This window comes from Coregonus lavaretus (assembly GCF_964263955.1).
Source record: "Coregonus lavaretus genome assembly, chromosome: 2".
Classification (NCBI taxonomy): Eukaryota; Metazoa; Chordata; class Actinopteri; order Salmoniformes; family Salmonidae; genus Coregonus; species Coregonus lavaretus.
The window spans coordinates 14,393,121-14,415,868 of record NC_139989.1 but is presented as its reverse complement, the minus strand read 5'-3'; the positions used below and the strand labels follow the sequence as shown (position 1 = coordinate 14,415,868).

At 42.3% G+C, this 22,748-nt stretch overlaps 1 protein-coding gene across 1 annotated transcript in view; it reads left to right on the top strand.

Moving 5' to 3' along the window:
* ralyl (RALY RNA binding protein like) overlaps positions 1-22,748 on the top strand; it is a gene marked incomplete at both ends in the record, with an annotated part of 88,999 nt that overhangs the window by 54,504 nt on the left and 11,747 nt on the right. The window contains 3 exons of the mRNA XM_084178471.1: positions 10,605-10,680; positions 12,578-12,625; positions 20,482-20,669. Of these exons, the coding sequence (XP_084034597.1) occupies positions 10,605-10,680; positions 12,578-12,625; positions 20,482-20,669 (312 nt within the window). The remainder of the gene's footprint in view (positions 1-10,604; positions 10,681-12,577; positions 12,626-20,481; positions 20,670-22,748) is intronic.

Here is a 22,748-nt window from a genome sequence, read left to right as displayed (position 1 = left end):
TCCACAGGTCACGATCAACAGCCTGATCAACTCTATGCGAAGGAGATGTGTCGCGCTGCATGAGGCAAATGGTGGGCACACCAGATACTGACTGGATAGTTTTTTTAAAGGTATCTGTGACCAACAGATGGATATCTGTATTCCCAGTCAAGTGAAATCCATAGATTAGGGCCTAATGAATTTATTTAAATTGACTGATTTCCTTATATGAACTGCAGCTCAGTAAAATATTTGAAATTGTTCCATGTTGCATTTATATTTTTGTTCAATGTAGTTTTGATTGAATAGGGCTAGGGATAAACTCATTGCACTGATATGAATATTCTAGGCTAATACCGTTAGCAATAACGGAAAACACCTTGATATGCAGAGTGCTTAAGCCTCAATGCCAGCCAAGTGTTTTACTGTTTAATGAAATCACAGTGTAACCTCGGGCTGCATGTAGCCTTTCCCCACTGTTACCCTCTTTAGAAGCCAGCCCTGATTAGTAAACAGGTAGTATCTCCGTTGAAAGGTCTGGCATTGAGCCAACATAGAGGAGAAAAGAGACGGAAGTGTTCAAGTGACAAAGGACAGCGTAAATGGTTTTGGCAAGATGGGCAACGCTTTCTATATGTGACCTCGGTTGAAAGCCGCACTGCTCGAGGAAAGGGATAATAGTGTCTCCGACTGGAGGGAAGGAAAAGTGATGTCTGTATTGCAAACAAACCAGGGTACATGAAGTCTTTATTTGTCTGAAGAACAGGCGGTGTTGTTAAAGGCAGGGATGCAGAATGATATTAGCCTGCTAGACAGCTGTTTCAGGTAATCTCTTTGTGGTAGCTATTCTGTCTGATCTTGAGCGTAATAAGTGTTCTCAGGCCCTTGCTCTAAGGGCTAGGTGGACCAGACATCTTCTTTCTCTGCATCAACAATTCACGTTCTTTGTACCTCACCCAAGTATGACATAATAAAACCTAGTACATTAGGTAATTCCAGTGTTCCAGGCATTGTTTATATAAGGGATTTATTTTCTATAGATTGAAAGAGAGAGAAAACAGGCAGCAAAAATGTCAACGTGAACACCAGCAAGAATCAAAGGCAGTTTGAGTCAGACAATGCTCTTCCCACAGTTATTTATACTGAAGACGATATGCCGTCTTTTCACTGAGCAACTTCACCATGACCTCCCTCCTCCTCATCTCTCTCCTTACCTACTCTCACATCTAAACAGCACAGTCTCTGTTAGAAAGCTATTTCAACCCATCTTAAAGACAAACTTATGATGAGCTGTGTGGGTTGGCCACTGGGTGGTCTGACAACAATCTATTCTACTAAACGCTGCCAGCTCTCCCGCCTCGCCACACGTCCATCACAAGCACGTTTCCTCCTCTGCTCCTCTGTTCTTTTTTCCTTCCCTCCCGCCGCGTCTCGCTTTCCGTAATTAGTTACTTCGTTCAATTAATTAAGACGGAAGTAAGATTGGCGGCAGCAGACAACTCTCTTTCTCTCTCTCTCCCTTTAAGGTTTATCTCGTCAAAGACACAGCAGGCCTAGGAGGGGTAGGAGGGAGAGTGCATGGTCAATTTGACAAAGATGTATTACGAAACGCCAGTAATCGGGGATACAGAGTCTGCGTCTGTTTGAGGGAGATGTAAGGGATGTGTTTTTCAATGAGAGACAGAGAGAGAGACAGAGAGAGAGAGAGACAGAGAGAGAGAGTCAAAACAGCAGGTCTGGGACAAAATAACACGACCGGATAATCAGGCCAGGGGTCCACAGCTGCAGGCAGAGAGAGATCAGCAGTCACGCTGGCTCGAGAAGCGCCTGAGATGCTTTCAGACCAGGCAGAAGCATCGACATTGTGATTAATCAAGAGATGCCGTTGTAAGAGGCTGGTGCACTGTAGGTCTGATTCTATCTGTGTGTTTACCGTCGAGCTGTAAAACAGATGGTAGCCTAGGATGACTCAGGCTAATGTTGGCCGGGACAACTGTCAGAGATTAGATGTGACTGTAATATATGGCAAGACAGCATTCAATGGAGCTCATTCCATTGAGTCACTGCCCAATGTCAAGCCAATACTGAAGCATTTTTCTTAAAGGTGAGGCTGTTCAAGGATTAAGTACTTGGTTTATCTGGTGATTGCACATGGTTGGCACAGTATAAGACAACTGGAAATACAGTTATGAAAATAAAAGAGTAGGCCTATGGAAAAGAGGCCATATTTTGCTGATATTTTAATCTTCATATGACCAGCAAATTGATTAAATAGTAAAACACTCCCACTTTTCGCTTCCAGACTCCATATCTCTCACTCCTACACGTTCTATCTTGGTCTCTTCCCTCCTTACACACACCTTTTCTCCCTCCACTCACCCACTCTCTTTTCCCTCATCCCCTCTCACTCTCTCTGAAGTGATTCTGTCTCTCCCACACCCACTCTGTAAGTGGGTGTGGGGTTTCTACCCCCTCTCTCTCTGACCTTGAGGTGATCCCTGCAGTCCAAGTCTGCCAGCTCCTTTCTCAAGCCCCAGGCTCTCTGTGTGTGTGTGTGTCTGTGTGTGTCTGTCTGTGTTCATGCATGTGTGAAGAGAAGGTCTGAGAACTGGAGAAGTGCCCTTTCTAGCTGTCTGACTGTGTGTGTGTGTGTGTTGGAGGGGTAGTTAGGAGAGAAGAATGTCTGACCTTACTGCCAGGACTGGGTTTATGCTTAAAGGGACACCACCTTTTAGATCTGCTTCAGTACCTTAGGTGGAATCCCTCCCAGCAATACGAGTAAGTTTTCTCTCTCTCTCTCTCTCTCTCTCTCTCTCTCTCTCTCTCTCTCTCTCTCTCTCTCTCTCTCTCTCTCTCTCTCTCTCTCTCTCTCTGTCTCTCTCTCTCTCTCTCTCTCTCTCTCTCTCTCGCTCTCTCTCTCTCTCTCTCTCTCTGTCTGTCTCTGTCTTTCTCTCGGTCTCTGTCTCTGTCTCTCTCTCTCTCTTCTGTCTCTCTCCTCTCGGTCTGTCTCTCTCCTCTCTGACTGTCTGTCATTTCACTCTGTCAATGTCTTTCTCTCTCTTAGTCTTTTCCTCTATGCTGTTCCTCCATCCTTATCTAAATTGTGGTCATAGCCCGAATTTTATTTTTCAAATGTGCTACTGCCACTGGGTATTGCGTCAGCTTGTTTCATCCCTCACTTTGTAGTAGTACTTACTCTAATATGCCTAAGTGCTATTTCCACAGTTTTATATATCCATGCAAAGGCTACGTTGGTGAGGTGGTATGACTAAATGTTGCAGTCATGGCTTATATAGTCAAGGCTTCCACATATTGATACGGTATTATTCATTCCTCGCTTCTAGGGATAATAAAAAGAGGGTGAGAGTGAGGCATGACATGCAAGTCTCTCTTTGGCAGCACAGGTCAGATATGAAGGACACGCAGGTAAGGCTCAGCATTAAAATGTCTTATAAGTGAAGCTCTCGCTCCTATGGGGAGATGTGAGGGGCACAAATAAGTCCAATAAAAAAGCAGTCTTCCGTACCCCAGGGAGACACGGATGCATGTTCACTTGTCAGAGGAACACAGCTGAAGCTGAAATGATTGCTCTCTCACGCTCTTTCCCTGCCTCCCTGCCTCTCGACTAGATTTCACCCTGTACCCACTTCTTTTATTTATTCATCCTTTCAGAGAAGATACAGGATGGCTTTCACTTATTCATCCACCTGGATCATATGTGCTATAGGGCCTACATATGATTACGGAAGTTAATGTACTGCAAATACAGTGGGGAGAACAAGTATTTGATACACTGCTGATTTTGCAGGTTTTCCTACTTACAAAGCATGTAGAGGCCTGTAATTTTTATCATAGGTACACTTCAACTGTGAGAAACGGAATCTAAAATCCAGAAAATCACATTGTATGATTTTTAAGTAATTAATTTGAATTTTATTGCATGACATAAGTATTTGATCACCTACCAACCAGTAAGAATTCCGGCTCTCACAGACCTGTTAGTTTTCCTTTAAGAAGCCCTCCTGTTCTCCACTCATTACATGTATTAACTGCACCTGTTTGAACTCATTACCTGTATAAAAGACACCTGTCCACACACTCAATCAAACAGACTCCAACCTCTCCACAATGGCCATGACCAGAGAGCTGTGTAAGGACATCAGGGATAAAATTGTAGACCTGCACAAGGCTGGGATGGTCTACAGGACAATAGGCAAGCAGCTTGGTGAGAAGGCAACAACTGTTGGCGCAATTATTAGAAAATGGAAGAAGTTCAAGATGACTGTCAATCACCCTCGGTCTGGGGCTCCATGCAAGATCTCACCTCGTGGGGCATCAATGATCATGAGGAAGGTGAGGGATCATCCCAGAACTACACGGCAGGACCTGGTCAATGACCTGAAGAGAGCTGGGACCACAGTCTCAAAGAAAAACATTAGTAACACACTACGCCGTCATGGATTAAAATGCTGCAGTGCACGCAAGGTCCCCCTGCTCAAGCCAGCGCATGTCCAGGCCCATCTGAAGTTTGCCAAGGACCATCTGGATGATCCAGAGGAGGAATGGGAGAAGATCATGTGGTCTGATGAGACAAAAATAGAGCTGTTTGGTCTAAACTCCACTCGCCATGTTTGGAGGAAGAAGAAGAATGAGTACAACCCCAAGAACACCATCCCAACCGTGAAGCATGGAGGTGGAAACATCATTCTTTGGGGATGCTTTTCTGCAAAGGGGACAGGACGACTGCACCGTATTGAGGGGAGGATGAATGGGGCCATGTATCGCGAGATCTTGGCCAACAACCTCCTTCCCTCAGTAAGAGCATTGAAGATGGGTCGTGGCTGGGTCTTCCAGCATGACAACGACCCGAAACACACAGCCAGGGCAACTAAGGAGTGGCTCTGTAAGAAGCATCTCAAGGTCCTGGAGTGGCCTAGCCAGTCTCCAGACCTGAACCCAATAGAAAATCTTTGGAGGGAGCTGAAAGGCCGTATTGCCCAGCGACAGCCCCGAAACCTGAAGGATCTGGAGAAGGTCTGTATGGAGGAGTGGGCCAAAATCCCTGCTGCAGTGTGTGCAAACCTGGTCAAGACCTACAGGAAATGTATGATCTCTGTAATTGCAAACAAAGGTTTCTGTACCAAATATTAAGTTCTGCTTTTCTGATGTATCAAATACTTATGTCATGCAATAAAATGCAAATTAATTACTTAAAAATCATACAATGTGATTTTCTGGATTTTTGTTTTAGATTCCGTCTCTCACAGTTGAAGTGTACCTATGATAAAAATTACAGACCTCTACATGCTTTGTAAGTAGGAAAACCTGCAAAATCGGCAGTGTATCAAATACTTGTTCTCCCCACTGTGTATATATATATATTTGGACACACCTACTCATTCCAGGGCTTTTCTTTATATATGACCTGGCCTCCAAAATCCCCTGACCTCAACCCAATAGAGATGGTTTGGGATGAGTCGGACCACTGAGTGAAGGAAAAGCAGCCAACAAGTGCTAAGCATATGTGGGAACTCCTTCAAGTCTGTTACTGTTGACTGGTACTGTATATACAGTGCATTCGGAAAGTATTCAGACCCCTTGACTTTTTACACATTTTATTACATTACAGCCTTATTCTAAAATTGATTAAATGTTTTTTTTCCCCCTCATTAATCTACACAACCCATAATGACAAAGCAAAAACAGGATTTTGGAATCATTTGGAATGTATAAATATCACATTTGCATAAATATTCAGACCCTTTACTCAGTACTTTGTTGAAGCACCTTTGGCAGCGAATACAGCCTCAAGTCTTCTTGGGAATGATGCTACAAGCTTGGCACACCTGTATTTGGGGAGTTTCTCCCATTCTTCACTGCAGATCCTCTCAAACTCTGTCAGGTTTGATGGGGAGTGTCGCTGCACAGCTATTTTCAGGTCTCTCCAGAGACGTTAGATCGGGTTCAAGTCCAGGCTCTGGCTGGGCCACTCAAGGAAATTCAGAGACTTGTCCCGAAGCCCATCCTGCGTTGTCTTGGCTGTGTGCTTAGGGTCGTTGTCCTGTTGGAAGGTGAACCTTCACCCCAGTCTGAGGTCCTGAGTGCTCTGGAGCAGGTTTTCATCAAGGATCTCTCTGCACTTTGCTCTGTTCATCTTTCCCTCGATCCTGACTAGTCTCACAGTCCCTGACACTGAAAAACATCCCCACAGCATGAGGCTGCCACCACTATGTTTCACCATAGGGATGGTGCCAGGTTTCCTCCATATGTGACACTTGGCAGTCAGGCCGAAGAGTTCAATCTTGGTTTCATCAGACCAGAGAATCTTGTTTCTCATGGTCTGAGAGTCCTTGAGGTGCCTTTTGCAAACTCCAAGCGGGCTGTCGTATGCCTTTTACTCAGGAGTGGCTTCCGTCTGGCCACTCTACCATAAAGACCTGATTGGTGGAGTGCTGCAGAGATGGTTGTCCTTCTGGAAGGTTTTCCCATCTCCACAGAGGAACTCTGGAGCTCTGTCAGAGTGACCATCGGGTTCTTGGTCACTTCCCTGACCAAGGTCCTTTTCCCCCGATTGCTTAGTTTGGCCGGGCGGCCAGCTCTAGGAAGAGTCTTGGTGGTTCCAAACTTCTTACATTTAAGAATTATGGAAGCCACTGTCTTCTTGGGGACCTTCAATGCTGCAGGCATTTTTTGGTACCCTTCCCCAGATCTGTGCCTCGACACAATCCTGTCTCGGAGCGCTACGGACAATTCCTTCGAACTCATGGCTTGGTTTTTGCTCTTACATGTACTGTCAACTGTGTGACCTTATATAGACAGGTGTGACTTTCCAAATCATGTCCAATCAATTAAATTTACCACAGGTGGACTCCAATCAAGTTGAAGAAACATCTCAAGGATGATCAATGGAAACAGGATGCACCTGAGCTCAATTTTGAGTCTCATAGCAAAAGGTCTGAATACTTGTGTAAATAAGGTATTTCAGTTTTCTATTTTTAATACATTTGCAAAAATTTCAAAACTGTTTTTTGCTTTGTCATTATGGGTATTGTGTGTGGATTGATGAGGGAAAAATAATTTAATCAATTTTAGAATAAGGCTGTAAAGTAACAAAATTTGGAAAAAGTTAAGGGGTCTTCATACTTTCCGAATGCACTGTATGTATGTATGTATGTATGTATGTGTGTATATCGGTATAAGTTGTGCAATATTACTGTAGGCAGCAAGTTGAGTGATTACAGAGCGTTGAATGTAGCCATTGAGATGAAGAAGTAGCTGAAGAAGTAGTTCTCGTTGCAGTTGCTGCGAATGATTCAGTGTGAAAGCCGGTCTGAATAGGGAGCTTTAATTTCTCCTGCAGCCAAAAGTCACCGAGTTCTCTCCCTCTTCTCCTCTCCACGGAGCTCTGATTTAGCGCCCTTCCTCTCTACGTGCCAAGGCTTAACTTGACACATTCGAGCAGAACTTGAACATTTGTATAGTCATGCCTTGAAATCAATGGGAAATAAAATAAAATGTGCATTTGTGTATGTCAAGTTAAGATTTGGCCGAGTGGAGTGGATGTCTGCTTTAACACCATGGACAGTATTCCGTCTTCTCCGTAGTAGTGGTACTTGATATCAGCACCAAGGACAACACCCCTCGTCTTGACCCAGGGAATCTGATTCATTGCATTCATTGTAATGTGCTGATGCTCCAGCGAGAGAGCCCTAAGGGCTGGTCTAGGATCAGCATTCGCTTTCCTTGTCGCTTCTCAAATGGTGTAGCACCTGAGTTAGGTTTATCCTGAAAGCCCAGTCAAACTGTTCTAAACCATGTGGCAGAGTGACTATTGCCAAGCGGAGCCAATGCCGATAGACAGTCTGTCAGGTTGCTGGACGAAGTGCTGTATGGCACAGTGTCAAGTTGTGTGTGCAGTGTTTAACCCATGCAGAGATTATTCTGTGTTATACTAAAGTACTACCTGATCTTTATACCTGTTATCACCTGGGGCTTACATGACTTCAAATGGATCTTAAAGGCCCATTGCAGTCAAAAACGTGATTTTCCTTTGTTTTATACACTGAGTGTACAAAACATTAAGAACACCTTCCTAATATTGAGTTGCACCCTTCAGAACAGCCTCAATTCGTCGGGGCATGGACTCTACAAGGTGTCGAAAGCATTCCAATGCTTCCCACAGTTGTGTCAAGTTGGCCGGATGTCCTTTGGGTGGTGGACCATTCTTGATACACACAGGAAACTTTTGAGCTTGAAAAACAGCAGCGTTGCAGTTCTTGACACACTCAAACTGGTGCGCCTGGCACCTACTACCATACCCAATTCAAAGGCACTTAAATATTTTGTCTTGCCCATTCACCCTCTGAATGGAACACATACACAATCCATGTCTCAATTGTCTCAAGGCTTAAAAATCCTTCTTTAACCTGTCTCCTCCACCTCATCTACACTGATTAAAGTGGATTTAGCAGGTAACATCAATAAGGGATCATAGCTTTCACCTGGATTCACATGGTCAGTCTATGTCATGGAAGGAGCAGGTGTTCCTAATGTTTTGTATATATTTCCACACTATGAGGTTGAAATAATACTGTGAAATTGTGAAAATGATGATAATGCCATTTTAGTGTAAGAGCGGTTTGAAAAGGACATCTGAAATTTCAGCCTGTTTTGGTGGGATGGATTTTTGACCTTCCATGGTGACATCACCATGCGGTAAATTAGTTATTATAAACTGGGTGGATCGAACCCTGAATGCTGATTGGCTGACAGACGTGGCATATCAGACCGTATACCATGGGTATGACAAAACATTTATTTGTACTGCTCTAATTACGTTGGTAACCAGTTTAAAATAGCAATAAGGCACCTCAGGGGTTTGTGGTATATTGGCCATATGCCACACCCCCCTCGTGCGTTATTGCTTAAATAGACCATTAAAAAAGAGGGTTCCCAACCTCTCTGCCAATAACAGCTAATTATCAGTTTTCCTCTCCCCAGTCAGACCACTCCCAGACAGTCCTAGCTAAATTCTTGCTTGAGATTTTTTTACCATTTTAATTGGAAACAATCACAGTAAGGTACTTAACTGTTACCCATTATTTTAGTCATGCACACACACACACCTAGGTAATATGATTATATTAAAGTAATCCTCACTGATAACACATGCACACCCCACACACTTTCTCTCCCACATTCTAAATCAACAAGGCGGTGTTTTAGGATGTCTAACAGGGTAGTGTACAAACAGCCGTGGGCATAATCACATTTCTGTGGAGAGCGGAGGAGCGGGAAGCTAGTCTGCAGAAATCCTCCTGCCGTTTATTCTGCCTCTCCCTGCTAAGATCTCACTAGTGAGGTTCAGCTGCTCCCGAGTGAGCCCAGCTGGGTCCACATGCATAATTTAGACTGACATCTGCTTAGATAGGACTGACTGGAAGTGTACCCTAAACAGTGAGATATGCATATACATGGTATTCGGTTAGCCACAAAAGGCTATGGCGAACATCCTGTACTGTAGCTCTCATCAAGGGTCTTGTTTTGTGAGGACTGAGGAGTGATGTAAGTTCCTGTTCCTGTCTCTCTTGTGTACTGGGTTCCTGTCTCTCTTGTGTTGCCGTTTCAGAACGACCTTGCTGCTCAAACAGGTGTTGAGCATCTTTGACATGCAATACAAAGGGATGAATTGTAAGGAAGGTAGAAGTTGTGAAGGAGACCTTGTAAAAGCCTTGCTGATATAGAGATAGAGATTTGAATAGCCAGTGTTTGTGATCACAGTACATCTGATAAAGCGAGTCAGATCAGTTGAGACCTTCAATGGTACTCAAGAGTGACGGTCTCATACACACATGAGCAAGTACATAGACAATAGGATACCGAATGGAGGAAAATTGTTCATGTCATACTTGTGGATAAGGAGAAAAAAAATAAAAACGGATGTTCTTTCCTTCAACTATCTATTTTCTACCCAAACATTGGATGGTTGTAAATTAAAGAGCTTTTGCTCTACAGCATCCTTACCTTGTTGGGTTCTCTTCTCTCCCAAGGAAGCCCATTCCATTAATGATTAATGATGGACACTGATTTCTCTCCCTCCCCTTACACCAGGGGTCGTATTGGTACCATGGTTGTTATGGCTATCTTCAGAGCACTTTAGAAAAGAGCTTCAAGCTGGAAAGTTTCAAGGAGGATGTCAGACATATTCACATGTAGACTACTATATTATTTGAAATAGTAAGTTACATGGAATTGTTCAATTAGAGGTATTTGAATCTCCCCAGCACTGAAGATGACCAACCTTGTTCTGTATTACATCAAATCAGTCCTCATTGTACACCACATGTTAAACATTTAATTGACACACTAAATAATGATGTCTGACGCTATTTTTGCATCCCTTTACTGAAAAGGGTTCTTCAAAACCCAGACTTTTTCTAGTAATTTACACTGCACTGAAGTGTTAAATTGGATTAGATGTCGGAACAGTTTTTCAGTGACAGGATTGGTACTGACATGAGTTGCCGGTACTTTAGGTGTTTGACTGTTTTAGGGAGGGGGGAAAGAGTTGATGAAAAAAATAAAAGATGAGTAAAGAACTGCTTTTATTTGTATGTTTTTTACAGACATAAACATGGCAGGGGAGCCCAAACCGTACCGGCCCAAGCCAGGCTCCAAACGGCCTCTGTCAGCTGTTTACAGGTAATCCCGTAAAGATCTCTCTCACTCTCTCTGTCTGTCTGTCTCTCTCCCTCTCTCTCCCTCTCGGCTATGGCGAGATGAGGATCCTGTCTAAAGTGTGTGTCTGAGGCTTTCTCCTTCTGCAACAACTTGTAAAGGAGTTGTATTAGTGTGTGGTGTCAGGTGAAGGCTAAGGAGTGATGCAAATTCAGATTATGTCTAGGAGTTATGTTTAGCAGCTACGTTAGGCTAAAGGGACTCTGGCTTTGCATGAGAACTGGCATCGTTGTTTTGTTCGAGGTCAGTGTTCTGTGTTACTTTAACTCTAGGATTGGGATATGGTTTTAAATCATTGACAATTTGGGATATAGTTTGACCATGTTTCTCAAGAGCACAAAAAATAAGAACCATGATTACTTCTGGCAAAAATGTTAATTCTTATTTCCCAATTTAAACCTGGAGCTCCCCATGCACTAGTTATTCGCTCTTGACATATCCTTAAAATTGTCAAGTAAAACAGATCCAATATAAAAGAGGCATTCCATGCAGAAAATGTTGAATATGAAGGTCTTATTACATATGGCCCTAATTCTTCTCCCATGATCATCAGAGCTATATTTCTTTGTCAATTCGATTGAACGTTAGAATGGGCAAAATAAGTGGCCTAAGCGACTTTGAGCGTGGTATGATTGTCGGTCCCAGGCGCGCCGGTTCCAGTATCTCAGAAACGGCCGGTCTCCTGGGCTTTTCACGCACGACAGTGTCTAGGGTTTACCATACATAGTGCGACAAACCAAAAACATCCAGTCACCGGCAGTCCTGTGGGCGAAAACCGCTAATTGATGAGAGGTCGAAGGAGAATGGCAAGAATCGTGCAAGCTAGCAGGTGGGTCACAAACAGGCAAATAACGGCGCAGCACAACAGTGGGGTGCAGAACGGCATCTCGGAGCGCACAACTCGTCGGTCGTTGTCACGGATGTGCTATTGCAGCAGACAACCACGCCGGGTTCCACTCCTATCAGCTAAAAACAATAAGAAGCTGCTCCAGTGGGCACGCGGTCACTAACACTGGGCAATTGAGGAGTGGAAAAACATTGCCTGGTCCGACAAATCCCAGTTCCTGTTGCGTCATGCTGATGGCAGAGTCAGGATTTGGCGTAAGCAGCATGAGTCCATAGCCCCATCCTGCCTAGTGTCAACAGTGCAGCCATATTGGTCTATTTACTATGACTAATGGTTACTAGACTGTTGTATAGTGGTCCCTTGACACCCTGTCAACCCATAGTTGTCCCATTCATTGGCTTGTTCCATTAGGCCTCTTTGTTTTCTTATTTATTAATTTGCACACGTTTTTTATGTTACACCTTCATTTGCATTTTAATACCACAGCTCAAAACAGCCGTGATGTAACATGGTAATTAGAGAGCCAAAACCAACACTGGGCTGCTCTAAATGGAAATTACATTTGCATGAATCTTAATTAAAAATTATCCCTGTGAAAAAGAAATGTGAACTTCTCTCCTGTTCTGAATAGGTGTTCATTTGTTCCTTCCCTGAAATGTAAATTGTGTTCAATCTTTTTGTTATTACTCATTTTTCATGATTACTCTGAGCTCACAATTGACGTGACATGGTGAGTGTTTTGTTGATTGAGGTACCTTAGTTCTTGTGACCTTCCTAGGTTTATCCACAGGTTGCAGCCTTTATTGTAGAACCGCTCTGAAATCACTCTTATTCCTGTCAGTCAGTCTTTGGCCTCCGCATGTCAGATTAGCTAAGGTTTTCTCCATCTGCGGTGACCTTAAGACTTGACCTGCATGTCTGTTTGGATCAAACGGTTTCTGTTTTGATATGTTAGCATTTGACATGCTTATGGTAAACATTAAACGTTAAACTCTCTCTCTCTCCTATCCCCAGTGGTTATGAATTTGACTATGACTACTACAGGGATGATTTCTACAGTCGGTATGTATTGAATAATTCACTTACTTTTACGAAATTTGAAAAAACTGTAAATGACATTATGCCAAATGTAAAACTGGTAAAATGAAAAATTCCTGCAAAGATTGAAACGTTCTCAGCGAAGTACCTTCTGCTTCAAGTTGTTCTATCTATCTGTTTTGCTAAGCAACCTTCTCTCCATTTGCCTTGAGATGAAAAATAATATTAATAAGATAACTCTATTCAGTTGTTTCATCCATTTGAAAAGACTGAATAGAGCACATCCTTAAACTTTATCAACCCTTGCTTTCTTTCTCTAATTTGTTTGGTGTTCAGTACTTTTATCTGGTGAGACATTTACTAAATGTCAACTCAGACAGAGCTGCAATAAAAATCAACTGGCGCTGTGAAATTAGTCAAGGAAGACACCTCACTTTGACATTTACATCTTCTTTTATTTATCCCCCCTTCTTTTAAAGATGGATGGGAAGATTATTGGTAGTACATTAGTGCGTAATAGTAATTTGATCAATGTGAAAAATAATGAAAAGGCTGGCATGTGAGAGATTTGACATTTATTTGCATCCAAAAGGACACTTGAATTGGAATGTTTCAAAATGGTAGAGCACAGATTTGTATGTCATTGATAATAAACAATATATAACTAAGAGGTCCTAGAATTAGATATACTGTATAGTAATATATTGTGAGATATAGGCCTAGGCAGCAGCTAGCTAGTTAATACCAGTATATGAGAAGCAAGCTACAAGCAAAGGAAGCTAGCTAGCTAGGTATATTTAGCTCTGGAAGGTTTTCCATATGGCTGAAGTCATCTGTGTAAACTAAATCAGAGCACAAATAAATAAGCTAGTGAACGTCCTTGGCTGCTATTATAGCGCATTGCTCATCTAGCTACTCCGGAATGATACAGTCGAACTCTCTAGATAGCTACAGTGGGGAGAACAAGTATTTGATACACTGCCGATTTTGCAGGTTTTCCTACTTACAAAGCATGTAGAGGTCTGTAATTTTTATCATAGGTACACTTCAACTGTGAGAGAAAATCACATTGTATGATTTTTAAGTAATTAATTTGCATTTTATTGCATGACATAAGTATTTGATCACCTACCAACCAGTAAGAATTCTGGCTCTCACAGACCTGTTAGTTTTTATTTAAGAAGCCCTCCTGTTCTCCACTCATTACCTTTATTAACTGCACCTGTTTGAACTCGTTACCTGTATAAAAGACACCTGTCCACACACTCAATCAAACAGACTCCAACCTCTCCACAATGGCCAAGACCAGAGAGCTGTGTAAGGACATCAGGGATAAAATTGTAGACCTGTACAAGGCTGGGATGGGCTACAGGACAATATGCAAGCAGCTTGGTGAGAAGGCAACAACTGTAGGCGCAATTATTAGAAAATGGAAGAAGTTCAAGATGACGGTCAATCACCCTCGGTCTGGGGCTCCATGCAAGATCTCACCTCATGGGGCATCAATGATCATGAGGAAGGTGAGGGATCATCCCAGAACTACACTGCAGGACCTGGTCAATGACCTGAAGAGAGCTGGGACCACAGTCTCAAAGAAAAACATTAGTAACACACTACGCCGTCATGGATTAAAATGCTGCAGCGCACGCAAGGTCCCCCTGCTCAAGCCAGCGCATGTCCAGGCCCATCTGAAGTTTGCCAATGACCATCTGGATGATCCAGAGGAGGAATGGGAGAAGGTCATGTGGTCTGATGAGACAAAAATAGAGCTTTTTGGTCTAAACTCCACTCGCCGTGTTTGGAGGAAGAAGAAGGATGAGTACAACCCCAAGAACACCATCCCAACCGTGAAGCATGGAGGTGGAAACATCATTCTTTGGGGATGCTTTTCTGCAAAGGGGACAGGACGACTGCACCGTATTGAGGGGAGGATGGATGGGGCCATGTATCGCGAGATCTTGGCCAACAACCTCCTTCCCTCAGTAAGAGCATTGAAGATGGGTCGTGGCTGGGTCTTCCAGCATGACAACGACCCGAAACACACAGCCAGGGCAACTAAGAAGCATCTCAAGGTCCGGGAGTGTCCTAGCCAGTCTCCAGACCTGAACCCAATAGAAAATCTTTGGAGGGAGCTGAAAGTCCGTATTGCCCAGCGACAGCCCCGAAACCTGAAGGATCTGGAGAAGGTCTGTATGGAGGAGTGGGCCAAAATCCCTGCTGCAGTGTGTGCAAACCTGGTCAAGACCTACAGTATGATCTCTGTAATTGCAAACAAAGGTTTCTGTACCAAATATTAAGTTCTGCTTTTCTGATGTATCAAATACTTATGTCATGCAATAAAATGCAAATGATTTACTTAAAAATCACACAATGTGATTATAGACCTCTACATGTTTTGTTAGTAGGAAAACCTGCAAAATCGGCAGTGTATCAAATACTTGTTCTCCCCACTGTACATGTGCAGCCAGATGTCAGTTTCAGCACAAACATTGCTAACATTTCCTCAACCAAGACCAGCCTCTCACAACTCAAAATGTTGCTGATGAAACAAACTGTCTTGCTAAGGAGCAGTTGACTATGTTGAATCTAAACCCTGCCAATGCACATGCAAGTAGCGCATCGGCTGTGCATTGCAGTGAGTGTGCACATGCTAGCTAGCTAATTAGCTACACGAGACAGAAGACACGTCTCTGTTCAAGCATCCAGAACAAATTCCAGCCCTTACCTTATGATGAATTAATTCAGTACACCGTCCTCTATCAATGCAATTTTCTTCATGCCATTTTTAATCCAAATTTGCGGTGACTGACCAACAGTGTCAAGTTACTTTTCAGTGTGTTCCCAAAGATCTGAATCCAGAAAGCAAAATTACATTTAAAATACATATTTTCCAGACATTGAAGATAGGTTCATTTTAGGTTTTGAATGAAAGGTGAAAATAAGTATTTTCAGGAAATTTAAAATGTTTTCCCAGATGTTGAAAATATGTTTGTTTTTTCGGACGTTGCAAATATGTATTTTCCAGACATTAAAAATACCTATTTTCCGGACGTTGAAATCAGGTTTGTTTTCGGTTCTGAATGAATGTTGAAAATACTTTCTTTACTTTTTTAACTGTACTGTAATGTACTGCACTCTGCTGTGCTCTACTGCAGTGGTTCTCAAACCTCTCCTCGGGGACCCCAAGATGTTTCACAATTTTGCTGTAGCTCTGAACTTGCTATTCAAAAGCTTGAGGATTAGTTGACAAGTTGAATCAGGTGTGCTAGCTCTGGAATATATCAATTACATGGAACAGCCTGGGATCCCCATGGAAATGTTTAAAAGCCACTACTCTACTGTACTGTACTGTGCTGTCCAAACTTGTGATTAATAGATGTCTATGATTGGTTCAGATTTGGTCTGTTTTCCCGTCTATGTATGGGCCAAATCAAGGCCAGTCCGGATCGGACCAAATCTCAACCAAACATAGACGTCTATGATTGGTTCAGATTTGGTCCAGACCAGAACGAAAATCTACGTCCATGGACGAGATTCCCTAAAAACACGCCACTTCGATACAGCTACAACTTTTTCGTAATGCTCTCCTAATTAACGTAGCAGGTTAGGAGAATTAGGTTAAGGTTAGGAAAAGGGTTAGGGTCAGCAAAAATGCTCTCCTAATTTGCTACGAAAAGTCACTTGAATCGAAGTGGCGTGTTTTTAGGGAGGCAAGAATTACAGATAGTAGCCTACAATTAGAAAAATAGAACTCAATTGATTGAACATGAAATTGATTCAATATTATTGAAATACAGTGCCTTCAAAAAGTATTCAAACTCCTTGACTTTTTCCACATTTTGTTGTGTTACAGCCTGAATTTAAAAATGATTACATTGAGATGTTTTGGTCACTGGCCTACACACAATACCCCATAATGTCAAAGTGGAATTATGTTTTTTCAAATGTTTACAAATTAATTAAAAATGAAAAGCTAAAATGTCTTGAGTCAATAAGTATTCAACCATTTTGTTATAGCAAACCAAAATAAGTTTAGTAGTAAAAATGTGCTTAACAAGTCACATAGTAGGTTACAATAATAGTGTTTAACATAATTTTTTAATGACTACCTCATCTCTGTACCCCACACATACAATTATCTGTAAGGTCCCTCAGTCGATCAGTGAATTTGTGGTTGAACCACAGATTCAACCACAAATGCCTCGCAAAGAAGGGCACCTATTGGTAGATGGGTAAAAAATAAAAAAGCAGACATTGAATATACCTTTCAGCATAGTGAAATTATTAATTACACTTTAGATGGTGTATCAATACACCCAGTCACTACAAGGATACAGGTGTCCTTCCTTACTCAGTTGCCGGAGAGGAAGGAAACCGCTCATGGATTTCACCATGAGGCCAATGGTGACTTTAAAACAGTTACACAGTTTAATGGCTATGATAGGAGAAAAATGAGGACTGATCAACAACGTTGTAGTTACTCCCCAATACTAACCTAAATGACAGAATGAAAAGGACGCCTGTACAGAATACAAATATTCCAAAATGCATCCTGTTTGCAACAAGGCACTAAAGTAATACTTCAAAAAATTTGGCAAAGCAATTAACTTTTTGTCCCAAATACAAAGTGTTATGTTTGGGGCAAATCCAATACAACACATTATTGAGTACCACTCTCCATATTTTCAGGGGGGGAACGAAACTGAATGGAGCTAAGCACAGGCAGAGAAAAACCTGGTTCAGTCTGCGTTCCACTAGACACTGGGAGATTAATTCACCTTTTAGCTGGACAATAACCTAAAACACAAAGCCAAATCTACACTGGAGTTGCTTTCCAAGAAGACAGTGAATGTTCCTGAGTGGCCGAGTTACAATTTTGACTTAAATCTCCTTAGAAATTATGGCAAGACCTGAAAATTGTTGTCTAGCAATGATCAACAACCAACTTGACAGAGCTTGAAGAATTTCCAAAATAATAATGTGAAAATATTGTACAATCAAGATGTGCAAACATCTTAGAGACTTACCCAGAAAGACTCACAGCTGTAATTGCTGCCAAAGGGGATTCTAACGTATTGACACAACAAAATGTAACACAACAAAATGTGGAATAAGTCAAAGGGTATGAATACATTCTGAAGGAACTGTAAATCCAATTTTATCCCACTTTGTAACACAACAAAATTTGGAAAAAGTCAAGGGGTGTGAATACTTTCTGATGGCATAGGCCTATGTAGCTTACTGTATTTATATTTTCATTTGAAGCATATTTTTACCCTTTGCTTGTTTATAACAATTGCAAAGACATTGGCCACTTTGTATTGTAGTCAACTTCGTTGTGAAGCTATCGACGGTCACAGAGGGACAGATAAACATCTTTATTCTAGGTTTAGCAGAGATCTTCTGTGTATAAAGTGGGTAAAAAAGCATCTAATGACCCAGTTGTCTGTTCTACGGGTGGTCTGAGGCAGTCGATAAATAACGATTGTTTTCAACTTTAGTAACGATGGTTTTGGGAAACAGCTCTGAGATGTAACCATGTGCCTCCGAAGGGTCTAACGACTTTTGGCAAACCGGGCCCTGGACAATAAATTATGTGAGACAAAACACATATATATTTGTAACATAACTTTAAAATTACATTTTCGAAAGTCACTTTTTGCATGTGGAAATGTTTTATATTTTTGTATAATCACCTTCCAGTGGAAATTAAAAACAATGTTTTAAGTGAGAAGTAGGCATTGGTCTGAAGCCGAAAAAGCAAGGAAATTCACGAGCCCCACAGTGCCTACTCCACCCATGCTCTACCAAACAAGTGTTTCTGAGCTTACAGTGAGGGAAAAAAGTATTTGATCCCCTGCTGATTTTGTATGTTTGCCCACTGACAAAGAAATGATCAGTCTATAATTTTAATGGTAGGTTTATTTGAAAAGTGAGAGACAGAAAACAACAACAAAATCCAGAAAAATGCATGTCAAAAATGTTATAAATTGATTTGCATTTTAATGAGGGAAATAAGTATTTGACCCCCTCTCAATCAGAAAGATTTCTGGCTCCCAGGTGTCTTTTATACAGGTAACGAGCTGAGTTTAGGAGCACACTCTTAAAGGGAGTGCTCCTAATCTCAGCTTGTTACCTGTATAAAAGACACCTGTCCACAGAAGCAATCAATCAATCAGATTCCAAACTCTCCACCATGGCCAAGACCAAAGAACTCTCCAAGGATGTCAGGGACAATATTGTAAACCTACACAAGGCTGGAATGGGCTACAAGACCATCGCCAAGCAGCTTGGTGAGAAGGTGACAACAGTTGGTGCGATTATTCACAAATGGAAGAAACACAAAATAACTGTCAATCTCCCTCGGCCTGGGGCTCCATGCAAGATCTCACCTCGTGGAGTTGCAATGATCATGAGAACGGTGAGGAATCAGCCCAGAACTACACAGGAGGATATTGTCAATGATCTCAAGGCAGCTGGGACCATAGTCACCAAGAAAACAATTGGTAACACACTACGCCGTAAAAGACTGAAATTCTGCAGTGCCCGCAAGGTCCCCCTGCTCAAGAAAGCACATATACAGGGCCGTCTGAAGTTTGCCAATGAACATCTGAATGATTCAGAGGAGAACTGGGTGAAAGTGTTGTGGTCAGATGAGACCAAAATGGAGCTATTTGGCATCAACTCAACTCGCCGTGTTTGGAGGAGGAGGAATGCTGCCTATGACCCCAAGAACACCATCCCCACCGTCAAACATGGAGGTGGAAACATTATGCTTTGGGGGTGTTTTTCAGCTAAGGGGACAGGACAACTTCACCGCATCAAAGGGACGATGGATGGGGCCATGTACCGTCAAATCTTGGGTGAGAACCTCCTTCCCTCAGCCCTCAGCCAGGGCATTGAAAATGGGTTGTGGATGGGTATTCCAGCATGACAATGACCCAAAACACACGGCCAAGGCAACAAAGGAGTGGCTCAAGAAGAAGCACATTAAGGTCCTGGAGTGGCCTAGCCAGTCTCCAGACCTTAATCCTATAAAAAATCTGTGGAGGGAGCTGAAGGTTCGAGTTGCCAAACGTCAACCTCGAAACCTTATTGACTTGGAGAAGATCTGCAAAGAGGAGTGGGACAAAATCCCTCCTGAGATGTGTGCAAACCTGGTGGCCAACTACAAGAAACATCTGACCTCTGTGATTGCCAACAAGGGTTTTGCCACCAAGTACTAAGTCATGTTTTGCAGAGGGGTCAAATACTTATTTCCCTCATTAAAATGCAAATCAATTTATAACATTTTTGACATGCGTTTTTCTGGATTTTTTTGTTGTTATTCTGTATCTCACTGTTCAAATAAACCTACCATTAAAATTATAGACTGATCATTTCTTTGTCAGTGGGCAAACATACAAAATCAGCAGGGGATCAAATACTTTTTTCCCTCACTGTATGTCCAATGTTACAGAGGTAAGCTAACGGTTACAGAAATCAGGAATGGAGACAGGCTCTATAGACCTCTATATATGAGTGACTTGTCCAACACACCACCACCTGTTGTTATGTGGGGCACCTACTGACCCAAAAAATATGTTATGAAATATATATTTTTCTATTGCTAAATAAATGTTTAATGACATACAGGCAGGCACCACATTACTACAATACAAAACAGCTTGCTCACTCAAGCATGATGGCCTTGTAAGTATAAAAGCAAAGCTTGCGTTCATATAATTTAAAAAAGCTTGAAAAGGTAGTGGAATGGGATTAGTGGAATCCAATACTTTAACATGTATGCGATAGAAATCACATGAATGTGGGAGCACCTCCTCTAATAGTATTAAGTAGTCTGTTTGTTCTCTACGGGTGTAATTCCCTCCTGTCCTCAGGCTGTTTGACTACCATGGCCGAGTGGCCCCACCCCCCAGGGCGGTGATCCCCTTGAAGCGCTCCCGGGTCCTGGCTCCATCCACACGACGTGGGAAGACCTCCTTCCCCATCAAGACTACCTCCTCTTCCTCCTCTTCCTCCAGACCACCCACCTCCTCCTCCTCCTCTACCTCTTCCGGACTCAAGTGTATGTTCACAACTGTTATACTGTATATGTGGCTGATTCCAATGTAGCAATTCTAGGATTGGAAAATGGTGAACACATGTGGCTAACATTCAGCTAAACATAATAGATATTGTCGTGGAATGTGAGGGGGATAAATAATCCAATGACGCAGGAAAATATGTACAGACAGATTAAGTTGCTTAATATACATAAACTATTTCACGTTGGTAAACCATCTGAATAATAAAAAAAGACTTACCAAGTGACTTTACTCTCCCTTAACAAAAGGAGCTGTCATGTCCCAACATACCTCAGCATAACTTGCACTTACTGTGCCACTATAAAACAGGAACGAGCAACAGCAATGTAGAGCACAAACATACTGAGTCATCTCCCTATACACTGACTAAGAACGCTGTATCCTTCCAGTCACAAACATACTGAGTCATCTCCCTATACACTGACTAAGAACGCTGTATCCTTCCAGTCACAAACATACTGAGTCATCTCCCTATACACTGACTAAGAACGCTGTATCCTTCCAGTCACAAACGATTCATCCATATCTGTCATTCCCCCACATTGAATCATTTGATTAGCAAATGAATAATAAGACCATGTTTTACATTTAACATGTTGATCAGAGTTCTGTGTTCTTGAACGGCAGTCTTTAAGGCATGGGCTGTATAATTGGACTCAGTGTGTAGTCTGTACGGTTTCTACTTCTCCCTTATTCAGGGCAGTGTTATCAGTACCCACAGCTTGCTAGCGTCAGTCAGGGGGCTCTGATGCAGTGGACGTATGGAGGGAGGGGAAAAACATGTTTTCCTCCTTTTTTAGATAGACTTTATTGATTTTTCTCCAAGCCGGGCATCACAGTTCTATATCTGGTAGCCACAGTCGCTAAAGTTGGAACCGTGAGAAATTGCTGTTTCTATTGATGTAGATGGATTGGGAGCAAGCTATGGTTAGATAGTCCAAAGATTTGGGTGGGTGGATCTATATAGTTTGTAGGGGCTGTGATGCATAACAGCCATTCAGAATATATGTAAACCATAGCTGTCAAAGACATGGGCTAGCAGACAAATGGACTAATATACTCAGTATTGATCTCTTCGTCCTCTACAATTCAATAGAGATACAGTGGGGAAAAAAAGTATTTAGTCAGCCACCAATTGTGCAAGTTCTCCCACTTAAAAAGATGAGAGAGGGCTGTAATTTTCATCATAGGTACACGTCAACTATGACAGACAAATTGAGGAAATAAATTCCAGAAAATCACATTGTAGGATTTTTTATAAGTATTTGGTCACCTACAAACAAGCAAGATTTCTGGCTCTCACAGACCTGTAACATCTTCTTTAAGAGGCTCCTCTGTCCTCCACTCGTTACCTGTATTAATGGCACCTGTTTGAACTTGTTATCAGTATAAAAGACACCTGTCCACAACCTCAAACAGTCACACTCCAAACTCCACTATGGCCAAGACCAAAGAGCTGTCAAAGGACACCAGAAACAAAATTGTAGACCTGCACCAGGCTGGGAAGACTGAATCTGCAATAGCTAAGCAGCTTGGTTTGAAGAAATCAACTGTGGGAGCAATTATTAGGAAATGGAAGACATACAAGACCACTGATAATCTCCCTCGATCTGGGGCTCCACGCAAGATCTCACCCCGTGGGGTCAAAATGATCACAAGAACGGTGAGCAAAAATCCCAGAACCACACGGGGGGACCTAGTGAATGACCTGCAGAGAGCTGGGACCAAAGTAACAAAGCCTACCATCAGTAACACACTACGCCGCCAGGGACTCAAATCCTGCAGTGCCAGACGTGTCCCCCTGCTTAAGCCAGTACATGTCCAGGCCCGTCTGAAGTTTGCTAGAGTGCATTTGGATGATCCAGAAGAGGATTGGGAGAATGTCATATGGTCAGATGAAACCAAAATAGAACTTTTTGGTCAAAACTCAACTCGTCGTGTTTGGAGGACAAAGAATGCTGAGTTGCATCCAAAGAACATCATACCTACTGTGAAGCATGGGGGTGGAAACATCATGCTTTGGGGCTGTTGTTCTGCAAAGGGACCAGGACGACTGATCC